The 19,379-nt window shown below is 39.7% G+C and overlaps 1 protein-coding gene across 7 annotated transcripts in view; it reads left to right on the forward strand.

Moving 5' to 3' along the window:
* Positions 1-19,379, forward strand: part of TGFBR3 (transforming growth factor beta receptor 3) — a 305,577-nt gene that overhangs the window by 106,640 nt on the left and 179,558 nt on the right. For all 7 annotated transcript variants that reach the window (XM_077452926.1, XM_077452929.1, XM_077452927.1 and 4 more), the window contains exon 3: positions 2,462-2,646. In XM_077452926.1, the coding sequence (XP_077309052.1) occupies positions 2,462-2,646 (185 nt within the window). The remainder of the gene's footprint in view (positions 1-2,461; positions 2,647-19,379) is intronic.

Here is a 19,379-nt window from a genome sequence, read left to right on the forward strand (position 1 = left end):
TATATGTATATATATATATATATATATATATATATATATATATATATATTGCCTACATTTTCTGTAATTTTCATTCTCATTTCTGCAGAGTCTTATGCCTCATCGCTTACAAAGCAGTAGTGAAACTTGAGTATCCCCTATGCATTTTAATATACACATACATCAATTCTGTCCACGTCTTTTCCTGTAATTTGGAGGCAGTTAAAAAAAAAGACGCTGATGGCTCTCAGCAAGAGACCTATTTCTCTAAAGAAATTGTAAATACATTTTGTCAGGTAACTCTATGAAATATGTTTTGAGCCTTAATGTTACCACACAGTGCTCAGAACATTAGCTTTACCCAAGGAGGTTCAGATACAGTTCTTTTGCTTATTATTGCTATGCGGTGATAAATATACATGACTCTGTTTAAAGGAAGTGTAGTGGTTTTATATGTTTTCTCTTTATACAGTATGTACGATGGTCAGGACTAAAAATTCCACTACATAACTAAATGCTTTTTATTTTTGTAGGGTGCATATGAAATACTACATAGTAACATTTAAACTTTCAGCCGGTAGGTGGGGCACTTAAAGTGGAAGTAAACTCCCCTATCGTTTTCAGCCAAGGAAGCTGCCATCTTTGCCTCTGTTTAATCTTCAACTGCTATGGTGCTGCACATGTGATTCGTTATGACACCAGCCATTGGATGGTTTGATAGTTTGGCTGAGAGCACAGCCAATGTGCAGTTAGCATTCCCGGCATGCCTTTTTTTTTTAACTGTTTAAATCCATGGGTTTACTTCCACTTTAAGGGGTTTATCTTAGCTTTTATCTGGTGATCCTGTTAGTTAAAGTGGCTGTAAAGGCACAAGGTTTTTTTACCTTCATGCATTCTATGCTATGTAAAAAACCTGTGTGCAGTAGAACGCTGCACTCTGTACGTAGTGCACCCCTGAACTCTGCACTCTGTACGTAGTGGACCCCTGAACTCTGCACTCTGTACATAGCACACCCCTGAACTCTGCACATTGTACGTAGCGCACCCCTGAACTCTGCACTCTGTACATAGCGTACCCCTGAACGCTGCACTTGGTATGTAACGCACCCTTGAACTCTGCACTCTGTATGTAGTGCACCCCTGAACTCTGTACATAGTGCACCCCCGATCTCTGCACTCTGTATGTAAAGCACCCCTGAACTCTGCACTCTGTACATAGTGCACCCCTGAACTCGGCACTGTGTACATAAAGCACCCCTGAACTCTGCACTCTGTACGTAGTGCACCCCTGAACTCGGCACTGTGTACATAAAGCACCCCTGAACTCTGCACTCTGTACGTAGTGCACCCCTGAACTCGGCACTGTGTACATAAAGCACCCCTGAACTCTGCACTCTGTACGTAGTGCACCCTTGAACACTGCAATCTGTACATAGCACAACCCTGAACTCTGCATTTCATATACGGCACTCCTGATATTACCACTTTAAGATCCTCCCTCTTTTAGTGCAATGTGGCCACACCCATCGTTTGATGTGGTTTAGCGCGGGGGGGGGTGTGGTTGAGTTTCTGCACCTATTCTCTGAGGAAATAAAGCCTTTCATAAATGCATATAATCTTTCAGATACAACCAGCCCTTTGAGGACATCCATAATGCTGATGCGGCCCACAATGGAATTGAGTTTGACACCTCTGCTCCAGGGTATCTGCTTTCAGAAAATATATGTTTTGGGAGTTTATGCAATTTTTAGACCTAAAATTCTTTTTTAAACGTGTGCAAAAAATGCAAAAACCGTGAAAAGGTTAAAATGCTTGCATTTTTTAATTACTTTTAATTCCAATTTCTAAAGTCGGTGGTGGGGTCTCTTTAGGCTCCATGCACACTGGAGCTCATAAACTGCAGTTTATTGGAGTTTGAGCGTTTTTTTTAAAAACCCAAAAACCCAACTCTATGTTAGTGTATGTGTTCATGCACACATGGACGTTTTTTAGCTTAAATGAGCAGTGGAGTTTATAGGCTTTTTCATCAGAAATTTGTGCTCAAAGTGCCGTTTTTCACTGCCAAAAACGGCAAACGCCGATAAACGCTTATAAACACTCATAAACACGCTTTAATTAGTGTTCGGCATTCTATTTTTTCAATGCATTGTGGGAGTTTGGAATGCACTGTGGGATTTTTGGAGTGTCCTCTGTGTATTTTTATTGAAAACGCCCATAAACGCTAACGCCAATAAACGCTCATAAACGCTAGTACAAAACGCAGTTAAAAGCACGTTTTTCAACCAGCGTTTTTTGCCAGCAATCTGGCATCCAGAAAAAGCTTTTTTGAGCTTCAGTGTGCATGGAGCCTTACGGTGCTGACTCATTACTGAACTCTTCGAAGCTGCAATAGGCAATGAAGTCATGGAAAGAGGTGTAATATATGTTGATGGTACTTACAGTAAAAACAATGTACTTAATGCTTCCTCTTTATGTCCTTTAGGTCCTATCCCTGAAGCTCCATGTTGGCTGTCACCTGTTACTGAATCTTACCCCGTCCAAGCCTTGCTGGAAAGCTACACTGTTTTATCTGGCTGTGCAAGCAAAGCAACAATAAGTTATCCCCAAGAGGTCCATATCATAAATCTGAAATGTGAAGAGGAAGACCCCTGTCAAAGTGAAAAAGAGGTATGTATGATTTACAGTATAATCTGTTCAGCAATGTTTCCTGGAAGCACAATATTATACCTTGGCCTATTGTTTTAGGCTGCCTTTACTATCACTGCCGGCGATCCTGTCACTGATAGAACATCCTGCAGTGTTTACACAAAAATTCTTCACACAGGACAGCCGAAACCAAGTTAAAGGGCCATTCACGCGGTTCTTTGCCTTTGTACTCGTGTAATGGAAGTACATATGGCACAGAAGTAACAAAGCTGTAGTCTTCTGTAGCACAGCATGATATGACCCGCAGTCCTTTGCAACTGAACCAGCAGCAAGTTGCCCAATTATTCTACACAAACATACATTTTGTGGGGTTTGTTAGGAATATGGGCTTTATTAGTAGCCTGAACCACAAAACCACAAGGTAACCCGCAGTTTAGTTATTAAAAGCTGGAAAAGAAGACATACTTTAGCATAGAAATCATGCATGCAATCATACATGTATTAAATGTCACATATACAGTATATGTGTGTGTGTATATATATATATATATATATATATATATATATATATATATATATATATATATATATATGTATGTATATATATATATATATATATATATATATATATATATATATATATATATATATATTGTATATATATGTACTGTGCATAGTATACACATTAACTTTTATGGTATGCACATCGAGTATAAAGTGGGACTGCTGCAACTCACCCCTTCTGCTAATGCTAAAAGAGTGGGCCTGGCAGTGCATAATTGGGAGCCGACTGTCTGTCCCAGCTTTTTGCAGCTTCCCCAATGAGGCACCAAAGTTTTTTTTTGTCTAGGCATAAGTACACAAGTGCACACCAGTGCACAAAGCAAGGTCCATCAGGCACATGGATGAGCGAGCTTGGGGTGGAAAAATTTGACTGGCCTGCACCTCAACCCGAAATAATATCTTTGGGATGAATTAGAGTGGAGACTGCCAACCAGACCTTCTCATTCAAGATCAGTGCCTGACCTCACAAAGGCGCTTCTGGAAGAATGGTCAAACATCCCCAAGGACACACTCCTAAGCCTTGTGGATAGCCTTCCCAGAGTAGTTGAAGCTGTTATAGCTGCGAAGGGTGGGCCAACGCAATATTGAACCCTACGGACTAAGACTGGGATGCCGTTAAATTTCATGTATGTGCAAAGGCAGGCGTCCTAATACTTTTGGTAATATAGTATATGTGTATAAGCTTCATATCTCAATGGGCACCCCACCCTGCTCTGATTTTCCAAAAAAAAAAAAAAGAAGGTATGTGTGTGTATGTGTATATGTTGAATGCACCTACTGCCTGCTTCATTTTAGATTTTTATATATATAATATATATATGTATATATATATATATATATATATATATATATATATATATATATATATATATATAAAATGAAGCAGGCAGTGGGTGGTGGGTGCACTCAACAAGGTGAGTCCTGCTGTGATATGTAGAATGCACTGTATATGGTATTCATATAGAGACATAGAACTTCATGTGGTCCTTCACTCCTAAAACAAACATTTCCCCATTGAGTCCCTCCCTTCTCTTTTATTTAAAAATATATTCATTGAGACTGCAGGAGCAGGACACACACAGGCTGTCTCTTCCAGGTTTTTGCTGCTGGCCCCCGATGACACTTCTGCAGGTCCCCTTGGATGAATATAAGTTATTCAGTATAAAAAAAGTAAGATTATGATAGAAAAAACAATAGGATGAGGAACTTCTTTATATACTTAACCTGTCACAGGTTCTTCATATTTCCTGTGGTACATTCCCTTTTGCCTGAATAAGGTTAGTGTGTTAGTTATGAAAGCACAGGGAGAACATGCAATCTCGTTGCAGATAGTGTCCTGACCGGGATTCGGACCGGGACCCTACTGCTGCTTGCACAGCACACAGTTTTGTTTGACCTTATTGAAAAAAGTTAACTGCGCTTCTCTGGTTTAAGCACCAGCAATGGTAATTATGCCTCTAACACCCCGTACACATGATCGAACATTGATCGGACACTCTGACAACGAAATCCATGGCTTTTTTCCGTTGGATGTTGGCTCAAACTTGTCTTGCATACACACAGTCACACAAAGTAGGTCCGAAACTGCGAACATCAAGAACGCAGTGACGTACAACGCATACGACGAGCCGAGAAAAATGAAGTTTAATAGCCAGTGCGGCTCTTCTGCTTGATTCTGAGCATGCGTGGAACTTTATGCGTCGGAATTGTGTACACATGATTGGAAATTCCGACAACGGATTTTGTTGTCGGAAAATTTGAGATCCAGATCTCAAATTTCGTGTGCCGGAAATTCCGATGGAAATGTCCGATGGAGCCTACACACGGTTGGAATTTCCGACAAAAAGCTCCCATCGAACATTTTCCATCAGAAAATCCAGCCACATAAAGCATAATTGATAAAGCCTAGTAGAAACCAGTGATGATATTCTAACTGCGGTAGTCTATAGGAGCCAATCAGATCAAGCATGTATTTTATTGTTCAGAAATGCAGAATACTGTTTGCAGTGCTAGAAAATAAAATGATGCAGAATATAACAAACCGGTACCGTTACATACGTATAATATTGCTAATAAGAAAATAATCCTTTTATGGGGGTAGTTCCTCTTTAGCTGTACTGCATTCTTGTACAGGCCACAATTTAAATGAATGTGTTGCAAATTATCGTTTATTCTCCAGGCTGCTTGCCATGATTGCTATAAACAAATATTTAAGTTCAAATTCTTTCACCCTTGCGATGCATAGTTAAGTTATATCATATGGGGATCGCATTTTTGTCTCTGCTTCTCTTGCTGACCACAGCATTTTCACAGTACAGCATAATTGCTCATTTAAACAAGGCTCACTAAGGGAGGGCAGCACGGAATTTTATTATGACTGCCGCAGACTGTTGACTGCTAGACTCAATCCCTTTTAAATCTTAATTGTCACTAACAGTGCAGAAAACTCCTCTAGGGATGTAAATCATGGTAATATGTGCTACCAATGAGTGCCAAAGCAAAGGTCCGTATTTGTAAAACCTTCACAAAGGTGACATTTTCAAGATTTGCTTTTGCTAGCCGTCAAGATCATGCTGCGCACAATCTATTTTAAAGCCATAAGGAGAGAGATCTTTTAGAAACTGATAAATGTGTTTATGTACTGTATGAAGCAAATATTTCATGCTTCTTTCTAGTATTTCGTTCATGAGAGGTAAGTGCTGAATTTGGATAGAGAGTGATCCAACCCCCCCTTTTTTTTATATTATCTTTATGTATGAGATGGAGCAAGTACAATATCATGTGACCATTCACAATTCACATATGTAAGTCCACCTAAAAGTTTTTCGTTTTTTTCAAAAGCTCATACAATTAAGATAAGACTATAGAAAAACTATTCCAGCATCTTCTCTGTTGTACAATAAGGCATAGCCAAACACAGTACACAGTTGCAAATCCTCCCTGAGCTAGGTGACACTAGAATAAAAGAAGTAGAAGTGGACACATTGGCCATAAGTTTGAAGGACAGGGAGAAAATAATGAGGCGTGAAGGAGGTTATATTAGTATTATAGTACACCAGTCCCAAAGAAAGGGTGGGGTTAGGGAAAATGAAGGTCAGAATCCTAGTTTAGGTCCAAGATCTAACCCCCGTTGACCAAAATATTACCTTTCTATGCACATGCATGCCAATGGAATTCCATATATATGTGGCTTACCCTATGTCATATTTTCAGGTGTAACAAGCATCAAAAAGTGGAGCTAGAGGGTTAAAGTAGGCTTACAGACTACAATAAAAACTTGTCAGAAGTTCTAAACCGTTGCTACTCTAACCAAAAAAAAAATGCTTTTACATACTGTACACTTTAATAAAAAATATATATACAACACATACAGATGCCCTACAAAGTATAAGCTCCATATCTCAGTGGGCACCCCACCCTGCTCTGATTTTCTACAAAAAAATAAAGTGTGTGTGTATATATATATATATATATATATATATATATATATATATATATATATATACGCACACACACACACTGCTCAAAAAAATGAAAGGAACACTTTGAAAACACATCAGATCAATGGGGAAAAATATCATGCTGGCTATATCTGATATGGACTGGGTAATATGGTAGGAACAAAAGGATGCTACATCGTATGATGGAAATGAAAATGATCAACCTATAGAGGACTGATTTCAAAGACACCCCAAAAATCAAAGTGAACAAATTATGTAGCAGGCTAGTTCATTTTGCTGAAATTTCATTGCAGCAACTCAAAATGGTTCTCGGTAGTTTGTATGCCCCCCACATGCTTGTATGCATACTTGACAACATTGGGGCATGCTCCTAATGAGATGACGGATGTATCCTGGGTTATTTCCTCCCAGATCTGGACCAGGGCATCACTGAGCTCCTGAACAGACTGAGGTGCGACCTGGTGGCATTGGATGGACCAAAACACAATGTCCCAGAGGTGTTCAATTGGATTTAGGTCAGGCGAGTGTGGAGGCCATTCAATGGTATCAATTCCTTCATCCTCCTGGAACTGGCTGCATACTCTCGCCACATGAGACCGAGCATTGTGGTGCACTAGGAGGAACCCAGGACCCACTGCACCAGCGTAGGGTCTGACAATGGGTCCAAGGATTTCATCCTGATACCTAATGGCAGTCAGGGTGCCATTGTCTAGCCTGCAGAGGTCTGTGCATCCCTCCTTGGATATGCCTTCGTAGACCATCACTGACCCACCACCAAACAGGTCATGCTGAAAGATGTTACAGGCAGCATAATGTTCTAGACGGCTTCTCTAGACCCTTTCATGTCTGTCACATGTGCTCAGGGTGAACTTGCTGTCATCTCTGAAAAGCACAGGGCGCCAGTCACGGACCTGCCAATTTTGGTGTACAATAACAAATGCCAATCGAGCTCCATGGTGCCGGGGAGTGAGCACAGGGCCCACTAGTGGACGTCGGGCCCTCAGACAACCCTCATGAAGTCTTTTTCTGTTTAGTCAGAGACACTCACACCAGTGGCCTGCTGAAGGTCATTTTGTAGGACTCTGGGAGTACTCACCCTGTTCCTCCTTGCACACAGGAGCAAATACCAGACCTGCTGATGGGTTAAGGACCTTCTACGGCCCTGTCCAGCTCTCCTGAAGTAACTGCCTGTCTCCTGGAATCTCTCCTCCATGCACTTGAGCACAGGCAATGGCACAAACTGCCTGTGCAACCTCTATAGGGTCCAGGTATAGCCTCATGCTACCAGTAGTGACACTGACCCTAGCCAAATGCAAAACTAGTTAAAGGCTGTCAAAAAACACGAGTTGGAAAAAAAATGTCATTGGCTACCACCTATAAAACCATTCCTGTTTTGGAGGTTGTCTCATTATTCCTCATCTATTGCACCTGTTGTTCATTTATTAACACCAAATCAGCTGAAACTGATTACCAACCCCCTCTGCCTATGTAACTGAACAGCTCAATATCCCAGAAGTTTAATTGACTTGATGTTATACTCTGATTAACTGCTTCCCGACCGCCTCATGCCGATATATGTCAGCAGAAGGGCACAGGCAGAATCACATACCTGCCCTTTAAGAGGCGGCTGATCGCCGCCATTTAGAAAAAAAAAAATATATATATTAATAAAAATGCCATAAAACTATCCCCTATTTTGTAAACGCTATAATTTTTGCGCAAACCAATCAATAATCGCTTATTTTACAAAAAATATGTAGAATAATAAGTATCGGCTTAAGCCGAGGAAAAAAATAGTTTTTTTATATATTTTTGGGGGATATTTATTATAGCAAAAAAGTAAAAAATAATGCGTTTTTTTTTCAAAATTGTCGCTCTTTTTTTTGTTTATAGCGCAAAAAATCAAAACCGCAGGGGTGATCAAATAGCACCAAAAGAAAGCTCTATTTGTGGGGAAAAAAACGTAAATTTTGTTTGGGAGCCACGTCGCACGACCGCACAATTGTCAGTTAAATCGACGCAGTGCCGAATCGCAAAAAGTGCTCTGGTCGGGAAGGGGGTATATTCTTCCGGGGGTGAAGTGGTTAAAAAGTGTTCCTTTAATTTATTTGAACAGTGTAAATTGATCAAGCTAGGGACACAATTATTACCCTGTTGTTCTTTTGTGTTCCTATGCCTGTTAATGCTGAATCCTGCTCCGTCCCATTTCCTTGCTCAACAATACACCTTTTCAGAAAGGACTTGTGTTAACAACAACAGTCATTTGTTATAAGATGCTCATGTCCAGAATATTCTCTTCCTGCGCTGATCAGGGTATTCTTTTTTCTGCTGTATAGCTGCATTCATTAAGCACCATAAACCCCCAACCTCTTCCTTTTCCTCGTAATACAATACTCTGCAGAAGACTGCTGAATTGTCCCGGAAGCCCAAGAAATTGATGGGTGGCAACAGTGCAAAACAAGACGATAAACAACCAAAGCAGGACCTCAATTGTACTTTTGGGACATGCCGTTTTAAACAAAGCAAATCAAATGTTATCATTCTGATCCTTGCAAAAGTTAGCGCTCTCCCTGACCTTTTGGCTTGGACCGAAATCAATCCCACTTCATGTTGAAAACAGATAAGTGGTTTCCTGATGTCTGCTGGCTCTAGTAAGCTTGGACGCTTATGTGTTTACGGCAAAATACCTTGATCTATTTGTAGACTGAAAGTTGACTCGGTTGATACTGGTCGCAGAATATGCTCTTTTTTTAAGGTGCCAGCAGATACGAAATCCTGCATTGTTTGAACAAGATATATTTTAAATGTGCTGAACTCTGTTCTGTATATGGTCTATCTGTATTTAGCTACTGTATTATTTTTCTACTAATTTCTAGCCATTTTTTGATGATAAGTCAGGGTAGTGCCAAAAAGTAGTGTGTAGCTTTCCAGATGATGTAGAACAACAAGCCCCAGCATGTCTTATCTTTATAAAATTGAACATCTCTAATAATAGAGTCACTGGCCGATAAAACCTTCTGTAAACCTGCATCAGGCCACCCAGTCTTTCACCTACAAGTGGAAATTGAACCACTTGCTTACTGGGCACTTAAACCCCCCTCCTATCCAGACCAATTTTCAGCTTTTAGCGCTGTCACTCTTTGAATGACAATTGCGCACTGTACCCAAATTACATTTTTCAATTTTTTTCCCCCAAATAGAGCTTTCTTTTGGCGGTATTTGATCCCCAGTGCGTTTTTTTTTTTAGTTTTTTTTTAAATGTTGTTTTAAAATTTTATAACAGGTAATTTTTGTCCAATATTGATGTACGTTGGTGAAGCAGCACTGATGGGCACTGATAGGTGACAGTGATGAGCACTGATCGGTTACACTGATAGGCAGCACTTCTAGGTGGTACTGGTTGGCACCACTGGTGGGCATTGATAGGTGGCACTGGTGGGCATTGATAGGTGGCACTGGTGGGCATTGATAGGTGGCTCTGGTGGGCATCGATAGGTGGCACTTGTGGGCACTACTCTATAAATGAGGCATAATTGCCTCTTCCTTTTCGGGACCGTTGTTCCTTTAATATAAGCCAGTGATCGGCTCTTTTTTCTCCTCCGCTGTCAGCGTAAGGAGAAAAAAAAACGCTCACCGAGCTTTTGTTTACATCATGCGATCAGCTGTCATTGGCTGACAGCTGATCACATGGTAAGGGGCCGGGACCGGCCCCTTACTCGGATCGGTGATCACCCGAGTCTCAGGGAGCGTGCACAGGGGAGGCTGTCATATGACGGCCTCCTGGGAATACACATCCGTGCTGTGGCCGTCATTCAGCCATAGCGCAGATGTCAGGTGGTTAAACAGCATAAAGTCAGACTATTTGTACAAATGGTAACATCTTCTAGATCTAGTGCATTCACTCTGAACCTTCCAATTGAGCAGTGGGAAAAAAATGGAACATAATGATCCCTTATTAGTGTAAATAAGCTATACAAATTGAAATTAAAATTTTTAGACATGCCATTAAGTTAATACATATAATGACAACATATGACTCTGGGATCTGTTTGTAACATAAATGTAGTCCTCCCAGATGGCAGTCTTCCTATAATAACTGTTTAGACCACCTGATTACTTTTAACACAGGTAAGTATATACAGCTTTCCTACACAGGTTAGTTACCATAGGCATTAGGATGGGGGTAGAAGAGGGGAGGGGCCTGTTATAAGGCATGTTAAGTGTATATCCGGAATTCCTCTTTAATTTTTTTTCTTTCACATTTTTTCATTCTTCGCTTTCAAAGTATTTTATTTTCAAGAATAAAATAATACATTTAGTACATTGTGATATATATTGGAAATAATAAAACCTGGTAAATGCCAGCTTAAGATAACACATTTTTATTCATTTTTTGCATCTCAGTGCTGCTCACCTCCCCCAGCCTTTTTTAGACACTGCCTTCCTACATGCACTCATTCTAGCTTTACTGCACATCGTTACCTGATTTTATGCTGTTTAAATGACCCGCTCTTGTAGGTGAAAGACTGGGTGGCCTGATGCAGGTTTTCCGCCTTCTCCCACCACATGATCTGGCTCCCCTGTGTCAGCCAGTGCAACTGTAGGGAAGAGGAGGGAGTGCCAACAACAGGCCATTGAAGTCTATGGGTGATGTCACAGCTCCAAGCTTTTCTTAACATTTGTTAGGGCCCTCCCTCCTCTCCCTTGCAGCCACTGCAGACTGACACAGGACCTGACTGGAGCAGTCAAAAAATAGGTAAGCATATACATCTTTCTTACACAGGTTAGTTAGTATAGGTCTTGGAACAGGGAAGAGCACAGATTTAAGGCTAAAGGGATTGTAAAGCTTACATTTTTTATTTTATTTTAAATAAAATATTAATACCTACTTTGTGCAATGTTTTTGCACAGAGCAGCCCGATCTTCCTTTTCTGGGGTCTTCCACCAGTGCTCCTGGCTTCTCTTTTTTGGCGAATGAGGCTTTCTATGGGAGCACTTGTGTGGGCTCACTCCCAAGGCACCCTGTCTGTATCCGTTGACACAGACAGTGCAGCTCAGCCTTGCCCCTCGCTCCCTTACCACAGAATTTGATTGTCAGCCGCAGGAGCCAATGGCTTTCACTGCTATCAATCTGCCCTGTGAGGAGGGAGAGAGCAGAGAGAGCCGCTGCTCTCATGCAAAGCGTGGATTGAGATCAGGCTCAAATATAATGGAAGTGAGGGGGATCCTGTAACACAAAAGTTTTTTTTACTTTAATGCATAAAATGCATTAGGGTAAAAAAAACTAAAACTTTAGGCTTTAGAACAACTTTAAGTGTATAGTCAGAATTTCACTTTAAGCATGGAGTTGATTTAATAAATACAAATAGTCTGTTCACTTTACAAGGGAATTTTCCATTAGCTTAGTGACCGCCGGACACACATATACGTCGGCAGAATGGCACAGGCAGGCAAATGGGCGTACCTGTACGTCCCTTTAAATTTGCTGCCTATTGGCCGCGCGCCTTGGGGGCATGCCCGCGGGTCCCACAAACTCGATGTTCGCCGGCAGCCCGTAATTGTGGCAAGGAGAGGCAGAACAGGGAGATGTAAAAAAGGCATTTCTCTGTTCTGCCTAGCAACATGACAGGGATCTACTGCTCCCTGTCATTGGGAGCAGTGATCTCTGTCATGTTGTAGTGAGCCCACCCCCCCCCCCCCCACAGTTAGAATCACTCCCTAAGACACACTCAACCCTTTGATCGCTCAACCCCCCGTATTTAACCCCTTCCCTGCCAGTGTCATTTATACAGTAATCAGTGGCTAGTTGTAGCTCTGATCACTGTATAAATGACAATGGTCTGAAAAAAGTGTCCGATGTGTCTGCCATAATGTCGCAGTGCCAATAAAAAAATAAGAAATAAAAATGCCATAAATCTATCCCCTATTTTGTAGATGCTATAACTTTTGTGCAAACCAGTTAATATATACTTATTGTGATTTATTTATTTTTTTTTTACCAAAAATATGTGGAATACATATCTGCCTAAACTGTGGAAGAAATTAGTTTTTTTATATATATTTTTGGGGGGTATTTATTATAGCAAAAAGAAAAATATAGCTTTTTTTTATAAAAATCGTCGCTCTTTTTGTTTTATAGCGCAAAAAATAAAAACTGCAGAGTGGATCAAATACCACCAAAAGAAAGCTCTATTTGTGGGGAAAAATAGGACGTAATTTTTGTTTGGTTACAATATCGGCAAGACTGCGCAATTGTCAGTTAAAATTATGCAGTACAGAATCGGAAAAAATGCTCTGGTCAGAAAGGGGGTAAATCCTTTTGGGGCTGAGGTGGTTAAACATGCAAGGAAAATAAAAACATGAATTTTAGCTTGCATGTGTTTGGATGATGGAAGTCAGCAGAACTTTACCACATTTACTAAGATTGCAAAGTGAAAATTTCTTAGCAAAGTGAAGTTAGGGTTTTGAGCTACTTTGTCTAGCTAGATTTAGCTAGCATTGATCTATAGAGTATTCATATTTTAGCTATTGTGAATTTATTGTAGATTTTTTTCCCGTAAAACTAATGCTGGATTAAATACTTTTTTATTAGCTTACGTCAACGTTTAACTGAAGGTGTTGGCCTGGGGTGAGATGACACTAATATACTAATATAGAGTATGCCCAGACCTCAGCTCTGTTGGAGCTATTGTCTGCTTGCTAAATTTCTGCTTTTGGTTTCCAGGTTCAAGAGCAAAGCTATCCAATATCCCTAGTTTTTCCCCCTCACCTTCTGTCAACTAAATGTTATTCTGGCAAAGTACAAAAGTACAAAGAGATTCTAGGAAGGCCACTTCCAAGAACAGTATGGTTCAGACCTTTGCTAATGCTTAATATATTAAAGTGGCTGAACTGTCAGTTCTCTGCAAGTTGCATTGACTGCTCAGTGTGAGCCATGTGTAATCTATGTGTACTTTGTTTTGCTTCAGGAATTAAGGAATATTGTCATCCGCTATTTTACATTTTTTTCCGTTGCGACAGAATAAAAAAAAAAAAGTTGGGTATTGACTCCATAGAGAAAAACCAACACCAACTTAAACGAATATTTTAGTGGTTTGAATGGCTATTAGCTTCTTTAAAGCGTAACTCCACTTTTGTTGAGAAAAAAACATTCCTCTCTGGGTGATCGATGTACATTGCAAGGATTATAACAACCTTTGTTGCAGATTCCCACCTTTAAGGCTCCTTTCACACGAAGGCGCTTTGCAGGCGCTAAAGTGCTAAAAATAGTGCCTGCAAAGCGCCCTGAAAGAGCCGCTAAATGCACTCCAATGTGAAAACCCTGAGGGCTTTCACACTGAAGCAGTGCGCTTGCAGGACAGTCAAAAAAGTCCTGCAAGCCACATCTTTGGAGCACTGTAGGAGTGGTGTATTTACCGCTCCTAAAGCGCCCCTTCCCATTGAAAACAATGGGGCAGCGCTCCAAGCCCGCAGGTGCGGGCGGTTTTAATAATTTTTCGGCCACTAGCTGGGGTTAAAACTGCCCCGCCAGCGGTTGATCAGCACAGCTAAAATGACAGTAAAGCGCCGCTAAATATATCGCCACTTTACCGCCAGCATGCTGAGCGCCCCAGTGTGAAAGTAGCCTTATTATTCTGAAGCAATCCATGTGTGTTTCTGTGCCTCTATACTGAGTGGGTCTAATGAGAGTGTTTGCATAAACAACTGTCTGGTGTTTAGCTTCAGGGCACTAATGAGGAAAGCTGCTGGGCCTGCATCCCTTTAGACGTGCTCCTATTGAAAGTATTTCTCTAAAAATGACATTTTTGTTGCAGGGGATGCCTGAAATCTGACTTGTATCTTAGGCAGACTTCTGGGAAAATTGGTGAGCCAATCACACAAACAGGAAATGATGTTTCTGGGGAGTGGTCAGTACTCATTCTGTGTACAGAACAACTCCAGATAGCCATATTGCAATGCATTCTCAGAAAATGACAGTTGCGGCAGATTGAAAAGGAAAGATAATTCTTAATAACATTCAATTACAATATGATTCGTTTCGCAATTATATGTGCTATAATAATTTTTCTTTGTTTGATATCTTTTTTCCCTTGCGAAAGTCAAGTTACCCTTTAATTTCTCTGAAAGTCCAAAGGTGAAATTTCCCCTCAATATTGTGTGTTGACCTACATCCATTCTTGAGGCTAAAGTAGGGATCTCATTCCCTTGTAGATGAATTTCCCAGTCATTTGTTTATTCTGCATTATGGAGAATCCATCAGAGTTGGTGACACCATCTTTTGGCTTTGCAATATCCATATCAGTTTCTATCTGAGAGATAAAAGAGACCACAGTGTAATAAAACTCACCAATAACCCATCAAAACTAAAATATTTATGGTTAGAGTGCACATTCTACCGGAGACTCTGAAGATGTGGCTCAAGCTAAAGCCTCTACTGTATATAACATTGGAGAACCAAAGGCTGGCTTTGGAGGCAAATAAATATGTTACATTTAGACAGATACAAACATAGTTAATGATAGATCCAAAGGAGATTGTACAAGCAGTTTGTATAGAGTACAGTCGCTTTTAAAGGGTCTTGGTGATAATAGTTGTGACCTGCTATATCCAAAGGGCATTTCCAGATCTTTTTATAAAAAGTATGTTTTGGTGCTTAGGCTAATATACTTAGACAATATAAATATAAATTCATAAAAAATATGTATAGATAAAAACAATATATCATAAAGAACTTATATAAAGATATGTTATTGGACTATTTCCAGAGACAGCGAATATCTCCAAATCCCTGGTGATAGATAAAAAGGATTTTTTGATGGAAATATATAAGTCTGTTACTAAGGTAAACATGCAAGTAGAATTTAGTTTAAGAAAGTATTAAATGTATTATTGCATAGTTGCATAAAAATCACATAGTCATAATGTATAGACCATAAATGATACTTGATACAGAAAACAACAAGATGCTTTAATATGCAGAAGGGCCCTTCTGCATATCCCTCTGCATCCCATTTTTGTAGAGGGAATAGTGCTCTCTCCCCCTTATTTTTTCTTTTTATCATAAAGAACTGTAACTCTAAAAGGAAAAAGGAACAGAGGGCGCACCAGCCTTGCGCATTACCTTTGAAACACTTGGTTTTTTAAAAAGTGGTAAAATTGCATACTCACAAACGAGTGATATAATCAGGCAGATAGTATAAAGTCCATCATTTGCATCTTCCAGCAAGATCTGTTGGCCAGTAAAAACATAGGTGGGATGTAAAGTCCAAAGAAAGTGAACGCGTTTCGAGGGGTGTCCTCTCTTCTTCAGAGCTAGGTTTGTAATGCAGGTAGATTATTATTATATGATGACTGGGATCAAAGAATGAGCTCCTGTGTTCTAAAACCCTCCCTCATATGGGAGGGCTAATGCAGTTGATTATATACAAAAACACACTTCACTCCTCATTAGGGACATATATCGCCAGACACCATGTACATACATTTCAAATATTTCCTTGTACCCTAATGCATAGGTCCTATTTAAATAGTCAATGATAGACAATGATCTACTACAATAATATGAAGATGGGAAGTGTGCAGCCAGTTCCATAGCAGAAGATTGGGTGCTCCAAGGATAGCTAAATGAAAATTGAAAAGGGAACAGTGCAAACAGACTCTATAGTGTAGTAATTATAATGTCACTTTAATAACAAATGTGAAACACACACACAAAAAGCCACGGGCACAAGAGCAGAGGAGAAAGATACTACTAGGAGGATAGGACGCTGAGACAGCATGGAAACAAGAAACTGATGTTACACGAGTGGCTCTTTAGTAGGCTCCAGATGAAGATGAAGGAGGTTGATTGCTTTCCGAAAACGTGCTTCTGACGACTGACATTCCCTGAGGAGGTGATACCTGCTGAGGAGCTGCTGAGGAGCTGCTGATGTACTTCAGTTTCCAGTTTCCACACTGTCTCAGCATCATTAGACTAATTAGACTTAGTATACTATAGAGTCTGTTCCCTTTTCTGTTTCATTTCCATTTCAGAGCTGAAGGCTGTTATTGCTCTGTTTTTGGATTTGATGCCAATTTTAGGGCAGGCGTATTTCAGAACAACTCTACATGAATGGATGATGGCAGACTCTATTGCTGAATGGAATCTGCAGCTGTGACATGTAACGGCCATCCTAAAAAATTCATTTATAGACCCATATTTAAGGGTCTGTCCACCTAAACATTTTAATTGTACAGGTTTGGTAAAAATTCAACTACCAGAGACATTAGTGGTAAGAGACTTTGGTGGTTGGATTTTTACTAAGCCTGTACACTACAGCCGTAACCGCTGTAACTTTTTTATTTTAATTTAAATTATCGAGAATACAACAGAAAGTGTGAAAACAGCCTAGGGTAAAGAGAAACATGTCTACCACTTGGTGGAGAACACAGCCATAGACTGTAGCACTGAGATGTAACTGCTGGAGATCATATGAGATACAAGAATCCAAAGGGTGATTTAACGTCTAGATTCTACTTATAAGAGAAATAACAGACTGACTTTCGATCACAACAGACTGGAAAACTCCTATTTAAATTGATTACAAAAATTCTCTGTCCTGGTTTAGATCAACCACCATGATGTCATATTTGGAGCCAAAATTGGTTAAATCTTTTAAATACACTAATAATACAAAAATTATTATTTTATGACCTATTTATTTTGTAGTGGTTTGGGCAGCTGTGTTCTTAAATGATTTCCATGTGTGTTTTCCCTATCGTCCTAGCCTATACCTTAATCATATTGATAACATACCCTTTATTTACAAGTTTTTGTTAATACTACAGCCACTATTCTTCCATCCTTATTGGGTGCTTGATATCCTAAAGGACCTTCCCAGTTGTTCTGGAATAAATTAGTTGTCATAGTGTCACTCAGCAATGTAAATTTTTTTCTAACTGCGTCGTGAACTCAATCAATTCTTTGATCTGTTTTTAATTATACTGAAAACTGAAAGTGTGAGAAGCATCAGCTTACCACAATGCAAGGAAGTTCTTAAACGACATCAAATTGTTCTACCAAGTTTTAGAGTCATGCTGTCACATGCTTATCTGTTTTCTCTTTAATGGCTAAAAGCTCATTTTTAGATGGACAAATTTGCTTTGCTGTAACATCACTGAGCTCACTAAGTTGCCTATTGCTTGTCACATGACATTTTTGTCATATAGAATATAGCAGCCGTTGAAAGTACAATTCACATAGTTAACAGCATTTTAGAACTTTACCTTTAGTGACAGCTGGTATTTTACTTCCAGATTTAAACATAAATCAAGTATTTTTTCAACAGATCAGAATGTAATTGCAAGTTCAGAATTCCATAACCCTCAGAAAGAGAACCAAATGCATTATTTATAATTTGAATCAAACTTTCAAAATTTTTATTCCAACTTTATTTGATGTGCATCTTAAATTCAGACCAATGTGTACCAAGGTTGATTTAATACTATGAGTGTAATAGTACTGTATAATGCTGTCCATTAGCTAGGGATGCAACTACACAATTTTTTTACGAGTACCGATACTTTTTTTTTTAGTACTCGCCGATACCAATTACCGATACCTACCGCAACTGTTTTGTTTACACTTCAGCTGTCAGCAATGGTACAAAGCACTGATAAGTCATTTACAAATTAAATAAATAGATTTTGTTTTTTAATTTTGCGCTTTTTGTGAAATGTGTAAATATATGTTAATATATATGTGTGAAAATATTCAATAACAAAGCAAACAGAAAAAAAGTTAATCGTTTATCGTTTATAAAATAGACGTGAACAAAAAAAAAGCAGGAAAATAATAATTAAATGGACAATAGGGAGTTAATTAAGGCTGATTAGAGTAAATTAAGGGTTAATAAGGGGTTGAACAGAGGTACATTTATTCATCCCCACTGACAGCTCAGTATCCTGTAATTAGGGAGAACGGGGAGATGCTGTTTACATTGGCATCTCCCCGTTCTTGAGCTCCGTTGCACGGTCACGGAGCCTGCGGCAGGTGCGCATGCACCACGGGAATTTCAAAGTAACGTACGGGTACGTTACTTTGCCCAGACGTGCCCTTCTGCCAACGTATATATATCGACAGCGGTCGGCAAGTGGTTAAAGGGATGTGGCAGGGGGTGCATCCTATGCTTAAATACTTTTGCTAATAGGTGTCCCTTGTTCCCATTTCAAAAAGTTAGGAGGTACAGTATGGTAATGGGGACAGTAGAATGAACAAGTCTGTTTTTTTGAAAGTTTACTAGTGTAGATTAGAAATAAAAGTAAGTGAAGTTGGTTATTATCACCATCATGGACATTTTCCTTTTGTAGAGTAGCATGTGATTTTGGCTACATATACATAAATGGTTTGTGGATAACTTATCAGGAAGCAAAAAATGCACCAAAAACTGCTAGCTGGTAGATTTTTATATCAAAAGAGGCTATGTATGCCTGTTCTGCCATAGAACTTCTTTCCCTTCCTGCTAGCAATATTTTTTTTAAATGTTGGACAATGACAGCCAGGCAAGTACATGCAGTGTACAATCTTGGCGTCTCTAAGAAGAGCCAGGTGCTGTTAGGATGCATGCATGAGCGTTATGATATCCTTGGCTGATCAGTGGCTAAAGATAGAAGACTGGACCCAAAGGAAGAATGTGAGAAGATGGTGGCGACGATGAAGATGACAGATGTCTCATTGCAGGAGTAGGGCAT

Source organism: Lithobates pipiens, unplaced genomic scaffold (assembly GCF_037356315.1).
Source record: "Lithobates pipiens isolate NorthernLeopardFrog02 unplaced genomic scaffold, aLitPip1_a1.2 Scaffold_23, whole genome shotgun sequence".
Lineage (NCBI taxonomy): Eukaryota > Metazoa > Chordata > Amphibia > Anura > Ranidae > Lithobates > Lithobates pipiens.